Source organism: Berghia stephanieae, chromosome 4 (genome assembly GCF_034508935.2).
Source record: "Berghia stephanieae isolate SIO BIC M18660-M18661 chromosome 4, UCSD_Bste_1.3, whole genome shotgun sequence".
NCBI classification, from domain to species: Eukaryota; Metazoa; Mollusca; class Gastropoda; order Nudibranchia; family Aeolidiidae; genus Berghia; species Berghia stephanieae.
In genome coordinates, this window is record NC_088363.1 from 75,991,482 (window position 1) to 76,015,132 (window position 23,651).

General features: G+C 34.3%; 1 protein-coding gene across 1 annotated transcript in view; it reads left to right on the top strand.

Moving 5' to 3' along the window:
* Positions 1–23,651, top strand: part of LOC144971846 (5'-3' exoribonuclease 1-like) — a 72,767-nt gene that overhangs the window by 27,853 nt on the left and 21,263 nt on the right. The window contains exons 18-32 of the mRNA XM_078912922.1: positions 290–459; positions 1,146–1,272; positions 2,330–2,419; positions 2,689–2,792; positions 3,688–3,804; positions 4,134–4,208; positions 6,964–7,051; positions 8,340–8,453; positions 13,399–13,485; positions 14,574–14,842; positions 15,488–15,571; positions 15,880–16,003; positions 17,003–17,065; positions 18,232–18,443; positions 19,474–19,596. Coding sequence (XP_078769048.1) covers positions 290–459; positions 1,146–1,272; positions 2,330–2,419; positions 2,689–2,792; positions 3,688–3,804; positions 4,134–4,208; positions 6,964–7,051; positions 8,340–8,453; positions 13,399–13,485; positions 14,574–14,842; positions 15,488–15,571; positions 15,880–16,003; positions 17,003–17,065; positions 18,232–18,443; positions 19,474–19,596 — 1,847 coding nt within the window. The remainder of the gene's footprint in view (positions 1–289; positions 460–1,145; positions 1,273–2,329; positions 2,420–2,688; positions 2,793–3,687; positions 3,805–4,133; positions 4,209–6,963; positions 7,052–8,339; positions 8,454–13,398; positions 13,486–14,573; positions 14,843–15,487; positions 15,572–15,879; positions 16,004–17,002; positions 17,066–18,231; positions 18,444–19,473; positions 19,597–23,651) is intronic.

A 23,651-nucleotide genomic window follows, 5' to 3' on the forward strand; every position in this document is an offset into this window, starting at 1 on the left:
GCTATTTGCTAGCCAGGCCAGTCCCATAAGTTTTGATAATTTTTGGCAAATAAGCTTTTACTTTATGATTTAGAAAATTTGCTTGTCTGATACATAGGTTTGTGATGTTTTCTTTATTCCTATTTCTTTCTCACTATACAATTGATTTTTAATGCCATCGGCAATTTTTTTCTTCCATTGTTGTGGTGCATTGCAGTTGGTCAGATTTGTTATTTTCCATAATATTGAAATATAATTTATTTCTTAACCAAATTTCCAATTGGATATATTTCTTCATATTCGTCGACAGGAAAAACTGCTGTCTGCCATGGCGTCAAGAGAACATCTACTTACCAGAGAAGAGCGATCTCGAAATGCCCATGGTCCCCATAATTTGTACAAATACACCTCTGCAAACATGGGATTCTACCCTTCAACATTGCCTGGAACTTGCCCCGACATCCATACAAATAGAACCAAGTATGAACATTTACAGTTGTTATTACGATATGGAAGTCCTTTTTAAATTTTTTGTTTTTTTTATAGACTGTAAGGCCAACCTTGTGAATTGCAATGTTAATTATAATTTCATAGACTTGAATATCTGATGTATTTACTAAAATAAATATAAGCACTATAAAATGTAAGGTTATGTTTTTCATTCAAGGTCATCTTTAAATGGCATTTTGTATATTCACTATCTTTTAGAAGTGTCAAGAATTTAAAACCTAAAACACAATGCCATTTGACTTTTGTAATCTTTTCCATTCCAATTGTTACGGGATCATTTTTGGTGGTTTGGGAATATTTCCATTAAAACGCAAAAATGATTCCATTACAATCTTAAAACAAGCCCATAATTGAGTTAGGTTACCAAAACTGCTTACATATGCACCTTGGACCATCGTGAAATTATTCTCTTGCAGATTTTTAAATAATCAAACATCATAGGTTTTTAAGACAATATTCAAATGATTAGTATTATTTTATTATTATTATTATTATTTTTATTATTATTATTATTATTTTTTATTATATTATTATTATTATTATTATTATTATTATTATTATTATTATTATTATTATTATTATTATTGAATCATGGAGTTTAAGAATAGTATTAATATGTTATTGAAATGATTTATTGATGTTGACTTATCCACCAGGTGCACCCATATTGAGAAGAATTTCTTCCGCATTGAAAGCAAATTGCTGAAAAAGGGGTTGGGGGATAATGTAGACCTCAATGAGTACTTTCCTGGTTTTCCATCACTCAGGCATATACCACACACTGTGAGTTTCAATTTATAGCTGTAATTCAAATTTTACTGTTGTGAATAAAGATATTTAGTAGTCAGCTTGATAAAAATATAATTGAGCTTTATATAGCGCAATATCCACTAAATGTGCTCAAAGCGATTTACAAGGAGTCCCTGGTCAACAGCAATATTTAACATGTAGGGCGGGATTTGGCGCCTGTTACGCGATATTACAATTTTCCGGACAAAGACAACGCTGTTAACAGCCAGGTACTCATTTTACACCTGAGTACGGTGAGAGAATGTGAGTAAAGAGCCTTTGCCATGGACTCAACTATGCGGCGAGCGCGAGGCTTGAACCCAGGACCTTCCGATCCGAAAGCGAGTGTCATATCACAAGACCACATAGCCGCACAATATGATGATATGTTTTTTATAATTTTATTTTGCTCTTTGAAATCTAAATAAATGTAAAGTAATAACTAGGTACATCTGTGTTTGAATGACTCTTTAGTCAGACTTCACCATTTTAATTTATATAACCTCATATGCTGCAATCAACATTAAACGATCAAGAACAAACAAATCTTAAATGTCATATAATGTGTTCACAGTCTGCATATGGTGGAATGAGTTACGCTGTGCATTACTATTCTTCTTCTTTGAGGCACATAGGGCATCCACCAGACACATGCTTCCTTTTGTTCTTTTTCCATGGTCCTTCGCCAGGTTTCTTTGGGTCTCCCCCGCTTTCTCTTCCCATCTGCCTTCTTTTTCTTCTTCTTCTTCTTCTTCTTCTTCTTCTTCTTCTTCTTCTTCTTCTTCTTCTTCTTCTTCTTCTTCTTCTTCTTCTTCTTCTTCTTCTTCTCTTCTTCTTCTTCTTCTTCTCTTCTTCTTCTTCTTCTTCTTCTTCTTCTTCTTCTTCTTCTTCTTCTTCTTCTTCTTCTTCTTCTTCTTCTTCTTCTTCTTTTTTTTTTATTGTTATTATTATTTTATTATTATTATTATTATTATTATTATTATTATTATTATTATATTATTATTATTATTATTATTATTATTATTATTATTATTATTATATCCTCTTCTAGCATGAACTCAAAGCTATAGGAGTTAAAGTCTTTCAGCAAATCAGCCGCAACAAAAGTGTGGTCCTTCTCATTGACAGCAAGCCAGATGTTGTAAGTTTTTATTTTTATCACCAAGACTTATTAGAATAAATTATAGCCATATTTAGAAAGCCAAGCTGTACTTTAATTGAGAAGGACAGTTTAAAGAGTCATGATGAAGGCTTCTAACATTTTTTTGAAAGTCCTCATCTGACATCTTTTATTTACCCGCACACTGGCCATATGTCTGAAATTAATGACTACAACTTTAATATATGTTAGCTCTTTCTTTTCCTATGGTCATTTATCCCCTTGTTCTTTTCCAACTTTTGAACCATCAGCGGCTTGAACAGTTAGCAGACGAAATCTTGGGTAAAACAATCTTTGTTGGTTGGCCACATTTACACGAGGCACGGGTAACTTCTATTGCCAACGAATCTTTCAGGTATGTACTGTATTGCTTATGAAGACAAAAATAAAGTGATTGTAGTTAGAAATGACATTAAATTAGCTACTGATGCCATGATAAGTAGACCAAAGGAAGTCAACATTTGGAATAATTTGTTCAATAATTATTAAATCCCAATTTATTCACTTAGGGAACATTGGCAATTCCTGTTTACATTGGACCTTAGTTTGACAAATTATATATATTCCGTTACGGTGCCAAGAAAGGATATTAATTGTAATTAATTGAAAAAAAAAGCAAACAAACAAAATAAAAAACAACAAACAAATGCTCAATGCTTTTAACCCCCAGAAATTTCATATTTTCATATGAGTTTTGAACTAGTTGTATTTTCTAAAGAGCAATGTCATTTTAATGTTTATCTTTTTATTGAATTGTAGGATTTGCTGACAGTGCTTTGAATCATTATTTTTCAGTGATGATACTTTTCCGCGGATCCGCGGAAATCCGCGGTTTTCTTTCCTTTCCTCGGTTTTCCTCCTCAGATCCTCGATCCGCGGATATTTCCTTCATTTCCTCCTTTTACTTTTTTTTTATATAATAAATCTTTAAAAAATACCTCCTTTAAAAAAAAAAAATATATATATGTAAAAAATTTCCTCCTTTTACTGGACTCCGGGCGTTTTAAAATTGTACTCAAAAGAAGTCATCCTGCCTACTTTCTGTGGTGCAAGAATGTTCTAGGTGAGTTTTCCGTTTTTCCGAGACTTTTCCTCCTTTTTGACTTTTTGTGAGTATCATCACTGATTTTTCAAAAACTCTTAATGCTTTAAATTTGATTTTTATTCATTTGATAATATTTTTACTTTGGTATTATTTTTATCTATTGTTAAGAAAATGAATTTATATAAAGAGTTTGTTTCATTCATAGAATTGAACTCTTAGTAGAGACTGGAAAGAATGCTGCATCTGTAAGCTTCAACCGCAGGCCACTTGGTGATCTTGAAGCTGCAACAGTTGCATCAGAAGCCAATGCGATCAAAGAAAGGTACAGTATGTTCTTTTTTTAATTACTTCTTTGTTATTTTTAAAATTTTTTTTCCAGTGTGTTAAAAATGAGTGGAAACTTGTAGATACATATTCCACTTCCACCATTTATTTGTAGAATGTATCTACTGAAGGAAAGCTCATTACAACTTAAGGATGTAAGGGACACTATGTTTTCTGATTTCTGTGTTATAACATAATTCATTCCTTAAGTTTGGAAAATTTAAAAAAATGTATAGATGATGCCCCATTCAGTGGGTCCATGTTGTATACATGTTTTTTTTTGTTTTTTTTTTTTAAATCAAACTTATTTCATGTTTACATTTCTAGACACAAAGACCGCTTTGCCATAGATGTGGGTAAAACAGAGATTGTGGTCTATGCCAGCCCCATGACCGGAAGAACGTAAGTTTGCAGAGAGCTTTGTTTTTTAAATTGCTATTTTATAGTACAAGGGCGGGCTGATATATAAGTACCGTTTTGTTTTTAAAGCACATACAAACATAATACATAAAAAGAAAGCTTAGAATCTCGTATCCTACCATTGATTTTTCCACATAATCATCTAAACGAGAAACACAGAGCTGCCAATGCCAAACTAGTTGGTGCTTGCCATCAGCAAAGAATCCCTGTGATTTAGCTCTGGACTATCGACGTACATCTACCCCTGCTTCCAAATCACTGTTATAACGGTTTCCTTTAAGATACTTCTTGAGCTCAGGGAGCAAGATATGGTCAGATGGGACAAGATTCGGACTATATGCGAGGTGCTATAGGGTCGAAAGTTTGAACCAAATTAATGCATCTTGAGATTGACGTCTAGTGTGTGGTCACCACAGGCGTTTATCGCTTTCAGTTTAGTTCGCCAGGTAAATCTAGCCAGTCTAGTGATGATGAGTCATAGCTTTACACTGAGAGAGGGAGACAATTTTTTCGCCGTTTTGATCGATTTTTTCTGAATTTCAAACTAATGTAGTATTGCCGTTATTAAGTGTAGCAAAAATGTTTTTATACTACCGAACAGTTTATTAACAGAGTTTTTATTGATTATTTAATCATAATTATGATGGTGTTAAAAAGCAAGAGGGATAACCCATGAAATTGATACTTAAATTTAAGTGAATTAAAATTTTTAAGAGAACATTTTAACATGTTCAACACTTAAGATTTTAAAACAAAAGTAATGGAAATGATGTTGAATATCTGTAGAATGTAGACATATAAATTTTATACCAGTAGATTAAGGCGTTTTTGAGATATCAGGTCACCTGTACGTAAAAGTCAGGATTTTGAGTAAGGTAAAATTGAAATCCAATCACAGCATTGTATTAATAGAAATTTTTTAATAAACCAGTAACATAGTCAAATGTGATTCACTTATATTTATCCCAGAATCAACGAATTATAAGAATTCCATTAAAAATTGTTATATAAGGACATTCATTTAAAGACCATCAAAACCACTAAGAAAATCTTAAAGAGTTCTTATAATTTTCATAACCTTATTTTTGAGATATCCATGCCCATTACTTTTTTTTATGTACTTGACTTGCACCTCTTTTAATTTGTGTGCCATATAGACTGCATATAGCACATCACTGGTGAAAGATAAGGATCATATTCACCTCATTAAGTATTGTTTCTTGTTCAGAGTTTTCTCACAGAACCAAAGGTATCAATACCTGCATCGCATTTCTTTAAATTATGTATCAGTGAGATACATTTCTCGCAAATTGAAATATTTAAATATATCAGAATTTCACGTTTATATGTATAGTCAATTGCAGATAACGTCTAGAGTGTTTTAATCCTCTCAGCACGGCTCTGTACTCTTTCACAACAAATTCGACATATTTCATTTGTACTGGTGTGATGACCGTCTTCAGTGTGTCTTTCCATAACCTGAACAGAACTTAAATAAGTAAATTTAAGAAATATCTAAAATTTCCGCTTAAATTCAATGAAATCAAACTAAAAAAATGTCTCTTATCATCACTATCTAGTTTTATTATTGGGTTTCTAAAATATAATGAAATATTCTCCTCTTTGTTGGTAACAAAAATAATTATTGAGATTCCTTTCCACACCCTCTATTCTTAAATCCCTGAATCTACATAATAAAGTATATATCATATGAAAGATAATTTTATCTACTTTTCTCTGATCCTTCACACTTGATGGTAAAAAGTGTTGGTTTGATATTTTGAATTTTTAAATATTTCTTAAACTTATAATTTTAATATTTATTTCATAAAAAACTCTGATTATTCAAAAGAGCAAAACACAAGCTTATCATTTAATGATGTAAATAAAAATAATTGCGTCTTGTAGAGGAAAAGCTGGTCTTTGAATCCATATATGTTTTAAAATTATGAAAAAGATGCTGCGTCCACAATGGGCTGAGAAATTTGAGTATTTTGATGAGATTTCTACTACTCTCTGCCTGAGAGAAATTCAAAGCGATGAGATTTACCTGCAGACATAATTTATTGCCAATGCACCCCGTCTTGACAGCTGTTATCACTGTGGCTGACGGTGGATTGTTTACATTACTCGATGGTAGCCAGTGAGGGAAGAAGTAACTAAAGTGAAAGTTTGGGCCCTATTTAAACGGCTGTGTCACGCATTGTGATGTTGCAATATGGAATCTCTACCACCTCGAGTCCGTGCGAGTCTATTTTTGAGGGATCGTAGAGTTGAAACATATTGTTCAAAGTTCATTGTTTGCCCTTGCTCAAGAAATTCCATGTGAACTATGCCTTCCATGTCTCTTCCTTTTTCTGCTCCTCCTCCTTCTCATCCTCATCCTCCTTCATCACCACTGTCGTCATTGCCACGACCACTACAAAATTACAAAATTATTATTACTGCAACAGATGAACCATATGTTAACATCGTTGAACAAAAGTACCTCCCATACTTTTGTTATAATGCTGAACATGTAACAGCTAGCTTTCTGTGAAATTGATATTTTTTTTATTTTTAAGGTTATTGGTAAAATTTAAGAATAAGGAATCAATATAAACAAAAAATTAAATAATGAATTTTTTTTAAAGATAGGAAACTTTTTGACTCAAAATCTAAATCTTCTCATTGCTTAACTGTCCGAGAATCAATAATTGTCAAATTGGTTGATCATTTTATTGATTGAAATCACCAGATATACTTACGGTCCAACCGGCGCCATCACTTTGGACAAACAGTTTGCATCACAGCCCACTCCTTTTGTTTACCAGCTCACCACAAAGGTTCGTCTTCACAATTTACTGTTTCATGTCTATTGATAAATACATCATGTTTGTTTTGTCAGGTGACTGCTGCTGTTGTTGTTGTTGTTGTTGTTATTTTCATGGTTTATGTATAATCGTAATTTGACTAGTGCTTTATCATATGAGAGAAGTGGCACAATAAGAATATTCTACATTATACTCATTACTATCATTTGTTTTTATAACTACTTTTTCTTCTACTACTACTACTACTACTACTACTACTATTCCCACTAATAATATATGGACATTACTTGTAATAATAAAACAAGGGTACCCTGAAAAGTCACGGTACTTGGATTTTCAATATTATAATAGATACAAAATTGACAAAGGTATCAAAACAAAGCTTAGTTTATGTCCTTTCGGTTAATCATTTAAAAGTTTTACATAGTCACCATTTGCATCAACACACAGCCGCCAACGATGAACCAGTTATTGCATTGCATCGAAGAGGAATTAACGCTGCAAACTTTGACACTGTCATGTCACCTCGCCATCACTGCCAAAATTTTCCCTCTTGAAGTGTCTCTGAGAAGTTAAATGTGATCATGCGTTTGTGTGAGCATTCTCGGTATCTTACGGGCTCATATCTTTCTGTAACTCAGGATTTCTCAAACAATATATCCAACTCTTCCCTATGAAATTCCAAGACTCTGTGAAATGTCTGATTGTTTTATTCAGCGATTAGCTCGATTAAGTTTGTAAATTCTTTTTGTTGATTTGCTGCGGTTGATGCACTTTGTGGACGGTCACTGCGAGCCTACTCATTAATGTTGGTGGAGACAGCATCAGTTCCAGTAAAGAGCTTAACCCACCTTTGAGCTGTTTAATACCAACACACGAGTAACCATAAACAAGTTTCAGTCGTTTATGAATGTTTACCGGTGCACATCTCTCTCTGCAGTGAGGAACTCAGTTGCGGCACGCTGTTTACCGCATTAATTTTTTGTGTGATTTCTTTGACCGACATGTTGGAGTAGGGGTTCAGAATCAAGAAATAGCAGCTAAAGAAAATTCTGTGACCTGATAGAAGAATTAATTACTCACATTTTGATATATAGTTTATACTAGTGAGTTCAATACAATCAGAGATATTCAATAGGCGTCAAGACTTTTCTGTCCAGCCTAGTACTTTTAGTCAAAGGATTATGGAGAAACTATTTCCAGTTGTAACTTTAAAAGAGGCAGTGGATTCAAGCAAGAGTATATAGAATTTTAAAGTAAATAGTTTTTAATATTACCATGCATTCATTCTTATAAACAGGAACTGCAAATCAAAGAGTCGGGTCATACGACATTCAAGACATTGGATGAGGTCTTCCCCATAGATGCAACCATTTTCATGCTGGGAACACCACACTATGGTGCTCAAGGAAAGGTTAGTATGTTATGTGAGGAACTTGTATATATATTTTTAAGTTTTGAAATAGGATTAAAGTAGGTATCCCAATCCAGTCCATTTCTGTGTAACGGGCCTGAAAATCTCTAATTTTCAACCAATTTCACTTGAAGCAATCTATATTTCTATTTAAGGTACAGGGATTAAAATTATATCACTGAAAAGCTTATCTATTCTCCTTCTAAAACATGTCAGAATTGATAATTTTTCTTGCAAAAATAGTTTATTAGACCCTTGTAAAGAGCATGACATAATGCGTTTTTTTATCGCGGCGAATAACCGAAATTTTATGGGTAACCATTTTTTAACCGCCAACGCTACTAGTAATTTTGTTGGATCGTGTTACAAATAGCATTATTAGAAAGGGAATTAGAAGCTCTTTCTAATGATACCAATAACAACGTGATTGGAAACATTTTTTCTTTATAATATCTAAATCTCGATGGTTTCCGAGATTTGTACCACCCGCTGGAGTTCCAAACATCAACACAACGCGAGCATTCCATTTTCACTTTTGATTCCTGCGTGCCTAGCATCGTTGTCTCAGTTGAGTCTCAGTCAAGTGAAGTGTCTTTGTGTTATTCAATTCCTAAAATGGATATGAACTCAACAAATTTTTAAAAGAATCACTAGGTAAGTATTTTAATTTGGCTTTTATTAAATCAATTTTACATTTAATTCTATCTTTTATATAAATGATGATGTTTTATTATCTCCGATGACTTGGACAAGAATGAGAATATTGAGAATGACCTCATTTTGAAACTCCATGTCAGAACAGATCTCTGTTAATTTTTTACACCATGAAATCCTAATTTGTTTTTTCATGATATCATAAAATATAAGTTAATTCAACATGTGTAGGACATTTGCTGACTTCAAAGTCAAGAATTGTGTTTAAATCTTTCTTCAAACACGACCTAGCAACATCGGCATAAAAATCCAAGATGGCGGCACCCGACCGAGTGCGTTTGTTTATCAATTGACGGGGGATAAGCACACTCCTGAAATTATGTGTTGCTTCAATTAAATTACTTTTTTTGGGTCTCCAAATTAATCCTTAAGATAGGTAGAAGTTAAGTAACGATTTTCGGCTTTCATGTTTTTTATTGTTTATTGACAAACAGTGAACTGGCCATTTCCAACGATAATGTTAGATGCTCAAATTAGTAGATAGGATCTCTCTCTCTCTCTCTTTCTATCTATTTATTTCTCTCTCCCTCTACCCCCCCCCCCTCCCACTCTCTTTCTCTATATTCTTCTCTCTATATCTCCTTTTTTTCATTTTTTCTCTCTCTCCCTCTACTCCCCCCCCCCTAACTCTTTTCTCTCTTCTCTCTCTATCTCCTTCTCATTTTTTCTCTCATTGTCTAATCTTTGTCCCCTCTTACACTTATCTCTCTCTCTCATCCTCGCACACATACTCATTCTCTTTCTCTCCTTCTCCTAGCCCCCCCCCCCCTTTCTCTCCATACAAACAGCCAGTTGGCTACCTTACCTATGGAATTTTCTTTTTCAGAATGTTCAAATATTGTGTACTTTGTGTTCATTGGTAAAGTAACTTTAGCACCACTCTTCTTGTATCATATTTTTTTTTCTTTTCAAAATGTTCTAAATAATGCTTTGTTGTTAGATTAGGCATAATGTAGTAGATAAGAATAAGCTTAAATATCCATGATGGTAATAGTAATGGTTGGCAATGTAGAAAGTTTGAAATCCCATTTTTTGTGACCTGTTTTTCTACTTATTGACTCTTGATTACTTTTTTTTTTCAGTTGATGATGACTATGAGGAAATGAAATGAAGGTTTTTGATGAAGGGGAAAGGTCGGCGACCTGATGCTTGTTGGAGTGCCCCTTTAACTAATCGAGTTCTTCTTCCAGCTACACTTTCTGCGATGTGAGGGGGATCATCTGAGGCCAAGGTATGTATTGCATCTGAGACCCTATGGTTTGCAAGTTCCCTACTCACAAGCACAGAAGCTGGTATTAGGTGCAGTTGAGTTATTACATATCATTACTATTTCATTATTTTAAAGCCCTTCTTCATACCACCAGTAATTGATTCTCTTCTATCAAGCAGAAAGCATTGAGATCCATACGGTAGCAATCAAGTTACTGCCCAATTAATACTACAAAAACCAAGATATACCGTAGAATGTAAGGCTCTGTCTCTGAGGGACTTCTATTTACTGCATTCAATTCAACCTGTTCATATTTCAGTGCTCATATCATGCTGCTGTTTTTACCCCATTTGGTTAAGTTGGATTGTTTACTGCTTTGCTTATATTTCATAATTCTGCTCCAGCAGCTTACCTTCAGTGTGTGATCATTTTTCATTTATTTTCTTTCTGCAGATTGCAGAGTGGTTTACGTACCTCTATCCGGAGTGTGTCTAACTTGTCCAGAGTATAGGACTACTCATCGCCAGGAAGTTGGATACGGCTAGGTCAATCCACGACCCAGCAGAGCGTAAAATTTTCCTCAATGAAATTCTTGACTGTGATTACTTGTGCCTTCGCTGAGTGCCCTGAGCATCACTCGCAGTGTGCTCTTATTTCGGACACAGCAGGGTTTGCCAGAGTCCTTCTTACTTGATTGGCTCTTACGTATTCTGAAGCTCGGACCAGTTCATCATAAATCCATTAGAAATGCTGTCAAGTCAACAACGGCAATAATGGCAAAATTAAGGGAAAATATTCGTCGTGATCCAGGGAAGGTGACATCTTTTGCCAGTTCGACTTTTGAACCTTACTTTACACCTGGATCATCAACATCTCTGGTGTCTACAGTCTCTCCAGTATCAACATCTGTCTCTGCACTGTCAGTGCTGACTCCGATATCAGCCTCTGACACTCCAGTGTCAACACTCACCACTGCCTCGACAATGTTGTCGCTCACCACTGCCTTGACAGTGTCTTCGCTCACCACTGCCTCGACAGTGTCATTGCTCACCACTGCCTCGACAGTGTCATTGCTCACCACTGCCTCTACAGAGAAGGAAAATTGATGATAGTGAGGAAAATGTATGTGATCAGTCTGATTCTGATGTGGACGATGACTATGATGAGTTTCGATTCACAAGTCAAGGTCAATGGGTAGCAGTTTTTTATGACCAAAAGTTCTATGTTGGTCACCATTATCAGTGATCAACGGGCTTATGTGAGGTTCCTCATCGACTCTGTTCATGCCTCTACGTACAAGTGGCCTGTTGTTGAGGACATTGCAAAAGTGGAGTCCAAGTATGTCTTCAGGTGGGACTTCGAAGTGACATCGTCTGCAAGTCCTTGACTTTGGACAGTTGCTGATAAGGCTATTACAAAGGCTTATCAGCGCTTGAAGGGTATTATTTGATTGGATTTGGGTGAGAATTGTCCATTAATGGATTTATATTGCTCATACAAGGTGCATTTTGTGTTGGAACATCTGTTTTGTCTCATCTTATCACATTTCCTTTTTTCCCCGTTTTTGGCCAGTTTTTAGATTGCTCTCAAGGTTATCTGCTGCAGTCTGACTGTGAATATGCTACATTCATGCATAGTTTATTACTTTGCAATTCTTTTAAGACTAAAATGGTTATTCTGTGGCTGTTTCAAAATTTTCTATGAATTTTTGAAAATCATGGATTTTTTATATTTTTTGATTGTGGCATCCAAATTTCATTTCATTTCAAGAGTATTTCTAAATGAAAAGGTCTAGTGTTAAATGTTGTTTATAGTTTACAATTTTCTGTTTATTATGAGGTATATTTGCACTATTTATTATCCTTAGTTATTTTTTAATGAATTTTTGAAAATTGGTAAAGTTGACGAAAAATCAGTTATTTCCCTTGATTGCGAAAAATGACAAAATTTCCATTTTCAGATCTCAATAGCTCTTTAACCGTGTTCCTTAGCGCACGGGAAAAAATTAGACAAAGTATGTGGGTACAAGTCTTTATGTAAAAGTGATCCTTTGGGTTCTTAGTCATTTACTTTTCTTAGAATGAGATCTCAAAAATTGAGTATTTTGCAATGCGAAAGAGTGTACTTTTTCTCGCTATTTCGAAAGGCCATAACTTTTTTATTTTTTAATATTTTTTAATAATTTCTTCTGTTCTGTACATCAATCAACACATAGTTTGAAATAAAAAGTCTTGGATTACTATTTAAAGCTATCTAAATTTTGGTCTGGAATACCTAATTAAAGAATTTTTTAAAAGAAAACAAGCTTTTTTGTTCTTTTTATAGTATACTTTCATATCACATTGCATTATTTTGCACCAAATTTCCCAAATTTGTATAAGGATCGTGTCCCAGTCTTCCCATTTGGATTCATATTCATATTTCTAGCTGAAAGTGTGGTTTGCAATCCCCACCAATTGTTACTCTTGTAATGCTGGGGTTTGGAAATGCCAGCTTGTCAGTAAAACAAGACATATCAGTGTGTGTGGAATTACTAATAAATATTCTTCTGTCACGTTATCATTATTTCTGACAATTCCAGGAGGTATTTGGGGAGGGGGTGTTTTTTTAATTTTTTTTTTGCTTGTTTGTTTGTTTGTTTTTTTGTTGTTTTTTTTAAATTTTTAATTTGTTATATTTATCTATAGTGTTTTTACTTTTAGTTTGTTTATTTTATGTTATTATTTTTAAAAATAATTATTCTCTTAAACATTGAATCAAACTATTACTACTCTTATTTTAATATTTTAGTGTGCAGAAATTCTCACTTCTCGGTGTTTAATTTTAATGCTGTTGTTATTGTTATTATTATTATTATTATTATTACTATTTTTATTATTATTATTAGTACTATTTTTATTATTATTATTGATATTTGCAATTTCGGTTGAAAATCCGCCTCCTCTTCCTTCCTAGACTTGTGTTATTTTCTTATATGAATTCTTACATGTTAGTTTTTTTTCCAATTTTGTGGTAATCAAGGTTTTGGAGGTTCTCAAAGACTCTGCAAGAATAAGAATTGCCTTGGAGGTTACAGTGGAACCAGATTTACAACAACTTGGACTAATGGTAATGTTTCTTCCTCTTAACAGGAAGTTAATCAAAGATTAGATTTTGAAAGTGTCATTTTTAAGACTTTTTTTTTAAGATCATGACTTTTTTGGATGCATCTCCTTACCTGTATTTTCCTTTTGGTAAAGTCACTCGCTTAAAAGGACAGAGAAATGCAGTTTATATCCTAGTAAGATTCTGAAGTGCCCTATTACAACCTCATAGTCCATATTCCAAAATAATTATAATTCTATGGCATGCTTTCTTTAAAGCAAAAGAGTTTATCTTTGAAATAGATTCAATGTATTAAGAATGTTTTGACTTGACATACATACTAAATAATTCAACATACCATCGTTTTGTGATTTTTTATTTATTTATTATTTTATTTTTTTGTAAATGGCGCATACATACTCTTGCCATTTCAATAAACACATGTCATGATTACTTTTCTCTGTTAAAGTATAATCCTTCAGACCATTGTCTTTTAGAGCCTGAATTTGCCGTGGTTTCCATAGCCTTATTCAGACAGTAATAATTGCTTGCTACTCCTTAGACAGGAGGGCACCAGTCTATTTGAAAGTACTTGATGCCCAATCAAACAGACCCAGTCACCAATTAATGCTTCGCGGACAGAGGAAATTGTATGCAAAATTTGAACTCGTGGACGTATTTTAGGTCCAACTCTATTACTCACTTTATATTGAACTGTTTGTGATGTAAAACAAAATCTACCCTGGAATAGGACTGTGTTATTGATAATCAAAGTCATGAATTCTAGTAGCAGTCTTATATGTGCCTCCATAAGAATATGAAAGTGTGACTCCTGAAGTCAAAGTTTGAGCCAAGATTAACGCTTCCAAGTTGCTTGGAGTAAAATATTACTTTTTATAGATTGGGCAAGCTAAAGACAAAAGGAAATCAATCATTTTTGGATTAAAGGTTAGAGGCTTGATTTCTGATTCAGCCATTTCTTTAACTTCATGATTTGTGATTTTTCAATCTCAGCCTCATTCGCTATTTCAAATGGGGTATCGCCCTTATTTTTGTGAAAATACTTTTTATATGCTGCCATTTAACAATAGCATTTAAATCCATCCCATCAGCACATGAATGACAGATATTTGTCAGCTCATCAAGCCTCTCATATGATCGGTGTCAGCACTCATATCATCTCCCGTATCACTGGATCAGTCTTTGTTGAGAAGAAGACCCAGTCACAGAACCCGAACCAGCAGGGGGGAAAAGTAAACATTGGTCTGAACCTGAAATTTACCAAGCGGGAGGAGGAGGTACCAGGTTACACCCGGAAAGAACCGAATGGCTGGACTTACAGCAAGAAGTGCGTGGAGGTGGTTAGCCAGTACATCAATGAGTAAGTTGAACTATTTGTGATTTAATTCTTTTCCCATTTTATTTGGATGTAAATGATCGATCTCAGTCCCTTTGATTGTGAAGTGAGTGCTCTACCAACTGAGCTATCAGGATCTCCCCCCCCCCCCCCCCCCCCCCCCCCCCAACAACAAGCTCCAAAACAAACAAGCTTTACCTAAATAGAAAGCAAGATTTCTACTGACTTCATTCTCCCCTCTCTCCTCTCTCTCCTCTCTCTCTCTCTCTCTCTCCTCTCTCTCTCTCTCTCTCTCTCTCTCCTCTCCTCTCTCTCTCTCTCTCCTCTCCTCTCTCTCTCCTCTCTCTCTCTCTCTCTCTCTCTCTCTCTCTCTCTCTCTCTCTCTCTCTCTCTCTCTCTCTCTCTCTCTCTCTCTCTCTCTCTCTGAATGGATTTTCAAAATTCAAAAAAGAAAATAGGGCTTTGATTTCAGACAAAAATTTTCCTCATAAAGAGAAAAAAACATTTTTCATAGTCATTGCTATCTAAATGCATACAATTAAAAACATTCACTTTTTATGTGCCACAAAAGTAATTTTTTAGGTTTTCAGTAATAGTGCCTTCCTTGATGAGAACTTGCATGAATATTTTTTTTCCAAATATTTATTACTTATTTTGTTTACTTCTCAGATTCCCCAGTTTATGGCAACGTGTCAGTTCCTCAAGAGGTGGTACAGATGTATTCACACACGATGATTTATTTCCAGAAGAGGGGTAAGGAGCAACAATATCACCTGAAAATACTAAGATTAACTAGAGTATTACTGCTTCGACACTAGCTTTGGCTAAAGTGATTATTGAGTAACTTTCTTTTTCTATTTTGAATTTTTTATATTTCTTCTATTACCTCTTCTTCTTCTTTTTGATATTGAACAGATTGTGACTGAGGCAGAGATGTTATGATATTAATTTTTGAATTTTTTACTTATTATTCATATTTTTATGCCACTATTTGTTTATTATAACAATATTAACATTTGTCTTTTTTTTTTTTTTTTTTTTCTGTTCTCTTATGATTATAGCTCTTACAAATTTTCTGATGTTATGAAATTCCTTGATGATCTGCCGTCATCAAAGGCAACAAAGATGAAATTTGGTTGTGAAATCCTTGATGACGAGCAAGTAGCCAGGATAGAAAATATGACTGTAAGTAATTTCATCAAAATTTTTCCACCAAGCACAGATTCATGGACTTGTCTGTTTACCTGTTTCTTCCTTTCATTTGTTATTGGTATCTCTTGTCAATTCTTATCATGTCTCCAAGTGCTATAGCTTTGAGGAGCTGTTGTTCCCTTTTATCCCATTATTTGATCTGAAGAGGGATGTTACCGCCCCATATGTTCTTCAGGTTGTAGTGCAGTCGTAAAACACAAGACCAGAAAAGCCATTAAAAGCAACAACAACAACATAATTTTGGTCAAAACCTCAAAATTAAATTAACCAATCCGTAATCTTCCTTTACTGAATATTTTTCAATCTGTTTATTGCTTTGACCATTTCATAAATTCCATAGTTATGAATATATTATTTTGATATTTAGATAAGATGGGAACTAATCAGAAATTGCAATGTCCAGTTATAATACTCAGTCAAATCATCCTCTTTGAAATATCTGATTTTGTCTCTAAATTATCAAGTTTCAAAGTTTAAGAAGCACAATGGACAGCTTAGGCTGTGGTAACAAAGGAATCATTGAACATAAAAGTTTAGTTTTTCACATTACACAAAAACTTCTTTACCACCTTTACCATCGTAAAAGTTATTATTACAATCAATATATAGGGTGGGTGTGAGAAAAACCCCCGGAAAAAGTAAGAAATCAGAGATATTTGAGAATTTGCAAGCAACAAGGAAAAAAAAATTAAAATAATACTTGCCAAGTTTGATTAGAAATAAACAATTGGTTAAGAAACTATATCGGTTATGTGAATGTTGTATTCAAATATATGATATCGAAAGTTTCCAAACTTGCATCTTGTTTTTTATGGGTATTTCAGGTTTGTATCTTTATTGCCCACCCAGTTGTGGCCTTTTGAATTTTGATGAATCATTTTGAATAACCCATTTGCTATGTTTTTAGACAAGTGGCTGGGTATGTTCATGTGATATTGGCCTTAATTATTTGGTATTTTCCCCCCTTTTCAGACAAATGTCTCCAAGAACCCAATAATAGTGAAGATGAAGATAAAACCCAGACTTTTATTCAGGGTAAGTGTTTTTTTTTTACTGTCAGTGTAATATTTTGTTCAATGAAGGTGTCATTTGCCAATTTAAACTTTTTTTTTTTTAAATACGATTTAATGCGTTCATTATAAGGTTAATTTAGTTGATAATATGTTAAATAGCTCAATCCCTTTACAATCACAACATTGAATTGAAAGGCAATTAATTCTTTCTGCTTTTACATACATGTTTTTAAGAGTACCATCATCTCAGAGGGACTGTACTCTAGAACGCAATTTTTTGCTTTCTGCATGTCAAACTAAACCATCAAATATTGCAGCCAATTTAGACCAACAACATATTGATAACAATAATAATAGTTTTATTATTAAAGAGAGTGGTGAGATGGCTGAGTGTACAAGCACACATTCAAAGGCCCAGCTGTTGGCATCTCGATTTTTCCTTGAACATAACCCCATAGCTGCCAACTATTTGTTCCGTATTCGGCTTCCTGAGTCTGTAAGAGTCCTGCTGCACTAGGACAGGACTGTCACGGGACGATTATATTAGTCTCGAACCACCAATGAAAAGTATGAGTTTTGGCAAAGGTAATTGAATGAATTGGAAGGTGTTGTCAATTAAAACAGTCGTATCGGTTAAGAAAAAGGTTGAAACAATTTACACAGTGAAATTTCCATTCATTTACAATGCAAAGAATCTTGAGTCTGTTTTTAAAATGTTTTTAAAATGAGTGATTATGTTTTGATTCAAATTGGAAGTTATTGTGTTCAGTCTTCTAGTAAACACTGTATAATGATGTCTGTACAATCAGCTGATATAAAAACAAACAAAACAAAACGAAAAATGGGCAAGTCACTTTTAGCCACAATCACCAACTTTGATCTTAATAATTTTTTTTTTTATGTTCTGAAAATGACAAACAATATAATTTTTTGTGGCAAGTCAGGGAAATGATTCAATGTGATTCTTTCACAAAAGTTTTTATATTTTATATGATGTGCAGTAAACATAGTAGCTTGTCATTAAAAAAAACCAACCCTTTTAAAGAGTAAATAAATAATGCTTTTTATCTATGGGGAAAACAAAACCATGGAAAGTGGGATCTTTTTTTCTTCTTACTCAGCCGTTTGATTCCTAAATTATATCAAAAATGAGTATTAAGGATAATCAATTATTTCTTATTCTCCCAGCCCTTGACAGAGTTGGGTTCAATTGTGCCAGATCCCCAGACTGACTTTCTCTTGTACGATAGGATAGTGGTTGTCAAATCTGGCTTCTCTGTTCCTTTTGGAAAAAGAGGTACAATCATTGGAATTCCAATGGAAGAAAGTGGCACAATAACGCCACACAGCACTTATGATGTGGTCTTTGATGAGCCTTTTGCTGGTGGTGTCACTCTCAGGTTTGTGCTTATCTAAAATAATTGAATCAAAATTCTTTTCCATTAGTTGTCATTACCCTCCTCCTATTTCTTTTCTTTTCTTTTTCTCTGCTGTTTTGGGTTTTGTTTTTTAAAATATTTCTTTTGTTGTTTTATTTTTTTAATTTTTTTTTTTTTAATTTATTTATTTGTTTGTTTTTTTTTTATATTCTGTTCTCAAAGAGTGAATTGCGGGTGGTTGGATGGGAGCATCACCCTTGAATCGTATACCTATGATGTTCACATGGGTGTACGATCCGATAGTGATGTTGTTTCTTCTTCTCTTTACTAGCCTATCCTGCTTCTTTGGTTTGTGATTGTATTTTTGACAGGGGATATTTTTTTTTTCTGTAAATCTTCTGCCTGTTTGTTCTTGGTTATTTATGATTTAGCTTATGATATCTTTAGGTTATGATTTTGATTTACATTTGTACTATTTTTGTTAGATTGCTTGTTTTTTTGTTTCAGCGGTCTCTCATATAACCTCAATTGTGTTGGAAGAGACCTAAAGCAATAAACAAACAAAAAAATCAAAGAGTGAATTATAAGACTTACACCATTTAGGGCATACACTTTGTATTCAAGATATGATTTTTCTCCTATGCTAAAATATTTCAACTCCCAAATTGTTTTCACAGCAAGAGTTGGATCAGGAGTAGGCAATTTATAAATAAAGGTTTTTGCATTATTTGTCCTTTGAAATTGAAATCTGTCATTAGATATGAATTTTACGATAGAACAGCTAGAAAGAATCTTTACACTTTCAAATTAATATTTTGCTATTTTCTAGATTTTTCCGTTATTATTATTATTGTTATTGTTATTATTATTATTATTATTATTATTATTATTATTATTATTATTATTATTATTATTATTATTATTATTATTATTATTGTTGTTGTTGTTGTAATTGTTTATTATTATTCAAATGCTGTAAGTCCTAAAATCAAATAACAACAAACTACTCAGTCTAAGGTTAGCTCATTCTATATCTTCTTACTTTATATAGGTGTTCTCCGGGCAGAGGATACAAAGTACCTGGGTCAGCCATGTTGAATATGACATATGGAGAATTTCGTAAAAACAGACCTGTCTCTGAAAGGCCAACAGCTGGTGTTTGGAATAAAGGAAGGTGAGATTGAAACCTCAGAGAATTTACATATGAAAATTTTAAGTTATGTTTGCTGTATGTTTTTTGGGTTATTTTTTTATGGGGTGACTTTGTTGTTTGTGTTCATTCTTTGTTTTTTTTTTTAATTTTGTTTTTGGTGGAGGGGGGGGGGGGGGCAGGTTGATTGGTTTATTTTTTAAAAAATTCATTTAATTATTTATGTTTTTTTTTATAATTTTATTAAAGATAAAAGACGTATATTTTGTTTCTTTTGGGTGTTTTAACAAGCTGCTTGCTCTTTTCTTTTGGGTTATAAAAGCACTTATTTGAAAATCTTCTCATGAGCCCTTGGTTGTAACTCAGTCGTTTGAATGAAAACAATTTATTTAATGTCAGAATTGATGAATTCAGTCGTGGTAGTGTCTTGAGTGGAATTACTGTTTGGCATGAAATACTCTGTGATAGACTAGCTTTCTGTATAAAATGTATTTAGTAGGTATCCCAATCCAGTCCATTTCTGTGTAACGGGCCTGAAAATCTCTAATTTTCAACCAATTTCACTTGAAGCAATCTATATTTCTATTTAAGTTACAGGGATTAAAATTATATCACTGAAAAGCTTATCTATTCTCCTTCCAAAACATATCAGATTTGATGATTTTTCTTGCAAAAATAGTTTATTAGACCCTTGTAAAGAGCATGACATAATGCGTTTTTTTTATCGCGGCGAATAACAGAAATTTTATGGGTAATCATTTTTTAACCGCCAACGCTACTAGTACTTTTGTTGGATCGTGTTACAAATAGCATTATTAGAAAGGGAATTAAAAGCTCTTTCTAATGATACCAATAACAACGTGATTTATTTACATTAAAATCCTAAAAAAATCGAAATATTTCAGAAAAAATACCTAAAATCGGCAAAAATTCACAAATTTCGATTTTTTAAAGCCAAAAATAGGATTGGAAACATTTTTTCTTTATAATATCTAAATCTCGATGGTTTCCGAGATTTGTACCACCCGCGGGAGTTCCAAACGTCAACGCAACGCGAGCATTCCATTTTCACTTTTGATTCCGGCGTGCCTAGCATCGTTGTCTCAGTTGAGTCTCAGTCAAGTGAAGTGTCTTTGTGATATTCAATTCCTAAAATGGATATGAACTCAACAGATTTTTAAAAAAATCACTAGGTAAGTGACTTAATTTGGCTTTTATTAAATCAATTTTACATTTAATTCTATCTTTTATATAAATGATGATGTTTTATTATCGTCCGCTGACTTGGACAAGAATGAGAATATTGAGAATGACCTCATTTTGAAACTCCATGTCAGAATAGATCTCTGTTAATTTTTTACACCATGAAATCCTAATTTGTTTTTTCATGATATCATAAAATATAAGTTAATTCAACATGTGTAGGACATTTGCTGACTTCAAAGTCAAGAATTGTGTTTAAATCTTTCTTCAAACACGACCTAGCAACATCGGCATAAAAATCCAAGATGGCGGCACCCGACCGAGTGCGTTTGTTTATCAATTGACGGGGAATAAGCACACTCCTGAAATTATGTGTTGCTTCAATTAAATTACTTTTTTTGGGTCTCCAAATCAATCCTTAAGATAGGTAGAAGTTAAGTAACAATTTTCGGCTTTCATGTTTTTTATTGTTTATTGACAAATGAGTCAAACAGTGAACTGGCCATTTCCAACGATAATGTTAGATGCTCAAATTAGTAGATAGGATCTCTCTCTCTCTCTTTCTATCTATTTATTTCTCTCTCCCTCTACCCCCCCCCTCCCCTCCCACTCTCTTTCTCTATATTCTTCTCTCTATATCTCCTTTTTTTCATTTTTTCTCTCTCTCCCTCTACTCCCCCCCCCCCCCCCCCCCAACTCTCTTTCTCTCTTCTCTCTCTATCTCCTTCTCATTTTTTCTCTCATTGTCTAATCTTTGTCCCCTCTTACACTTATCTCTCTCTCTCTCATCCTCGCACACATACTCATTCTCTTTCTCTCCTTCTCCTAGGCCCCCCCCCCTTTCTCTACATACAAACAACCAGTTGGCTACCTTATACCTATGGAATTTTCTTTTTCAGAATGTTCAAATATTGTGTACTTTGTGTTCATTGGTAAAGTAACTTTAGCACCACTCTTCTTGTATCATATTTTTTTCTTTTCAAAATGTTCTAAATAATGCTTTGTTGTTAGATTAGGCAGAATATAGTAGATAAGAATAAGCTTAAATATCCATGATGGTAATAGTAATGGTTGGCAATGTAGAAAGTTTGAAATCCCATTTTTTGTGACCTGTTTTTCTACTTATTGACTCTTGATTACTTTTTTTTTCAGTTGATGATGACTATGAGGAAATGAAATGAAGGTTTTTGATGAAGGGGAAAGGTCGGCGACCTGATGTATGTTGGAGTGCCCCTTTAACTAATCGAGTTCTTCTTCAGCTACACTTTCTGCGATGTGAGGGGGGATCATCTGAGGCCAAGGTATGTATTGCATCTGAGACCCTATGGTTTGCAAGTACCGTACTCACAAGCACAGAAGCTGGTATTAGGTGCAGTTGAGTTATTACATATCATTACTATTTCATTATTTTAAAGCCCTTCTTCATACCACCAGTAATTGATTCTCTTCTATCAAGCAGAAAGTATTGAGATCCATACGGTAGCAATCAAGTTACTGCCCAATTAATGCTACAAAAACCAAGATATACCGTAGAATGTAAGGCTCTGTCTCTGAGGGACTTCTTTTTACTGCATTCAACCTGTTCATATTTCAGTGCTCATATCATGCTGCTGTTTTTACCCCATTTGGTTAAGTCGGATTGTTTACTGCTTTGCTTATATTTCATAATTCTGCTCCAGCAGCTTACCTGCAGTGTGTGATCATTTTTCATTTATTTTCTTTCTGCAGATTGCAGAGTGGTTTATGTACCTCTATCCGGTGTGTGTCTTACTTGTCCAGAGGATAGGACTACTCATCGCCAGGAAGTTGGATACGGCTTGGTCAATCCACGACCCAGCAGAGCGTAAAATTTTCCTCAATGAAATTCTTGACTATGATTACTTGTCGCCTTCGCTGAGTGCCCTGAGCATCACTCGCAGTGTGCTCTTATTTCGGACACAGCAGGGTTTGCCAGAGTCCTTCTTACGTATTCTGAAGCTCGGACCAGTTCATCATAAATCCATTAGAAATGCTGTCAAGTCAACAACGGCAATAATGGCAAAATTAAGGGAAAATATTCGTCGTGATCCAGGGAAGGTGACATCTTTTGCCAGTTCGACTTTTGAACCTTACTTTACACCTGGATCATCAACATCTCTGGTGTCTACAGTCTCTCCAGTATCAACATCTGTCTCTGCACTGTCAGTGCTGACTCCAATGTCAGCCTCTGACACTCCAGTGTCAACGCTCACCACTGCCTCGACAGTGTCCTCGCTCACCACTGCCTCGACAGTGTCCTCGCTCACCACTGCCTCGACAGTGTCATCGCTCACCACTGCCTCAACAGTGTCATTGCTCACCACTGCCTCTACAGAGAAGGAAAATTGATGATAGTGAGGAAAATGTATGTGATCAGTCTGATTCTGATGTGGACGATGACTATGATGAGTTTCGATTCACAAGTCAAGGTCAATGGGTAGCAGTTTTTTATGACCAAAAGTTCTATGTTGGTCACCATTATCAGTGATCAACGGGCTTATGTGAGGTTCCTCATCGACTCTTCTGTTCGTGCCTCTACTTACAAGTGGCCTGTTGTTGAGGACATTGCAGAAGTGGAGTCCAAGTATGTCTTCAGGTGTGACTTCGAAGTGACATCTTCTGCAAGTCCTTGACTTTGGACAGTTGCTGATAAGGCTATTACAAAGGCTTCTCAGTGCTTGAAGGTATTATTTGATTGGATTTGGGTGAGAATTGTCCATTAATGGATTTATATTGCTCATACAAGGTGCATTTTGTGTTGGAACATCTGTTTTGTCTCATCTTATCACATTTCCTTTTTTTCCCCAGAGTCAATAATTTTATTTGGTCGACCGTTTTTGGCCAGTTTTTAGATTGCT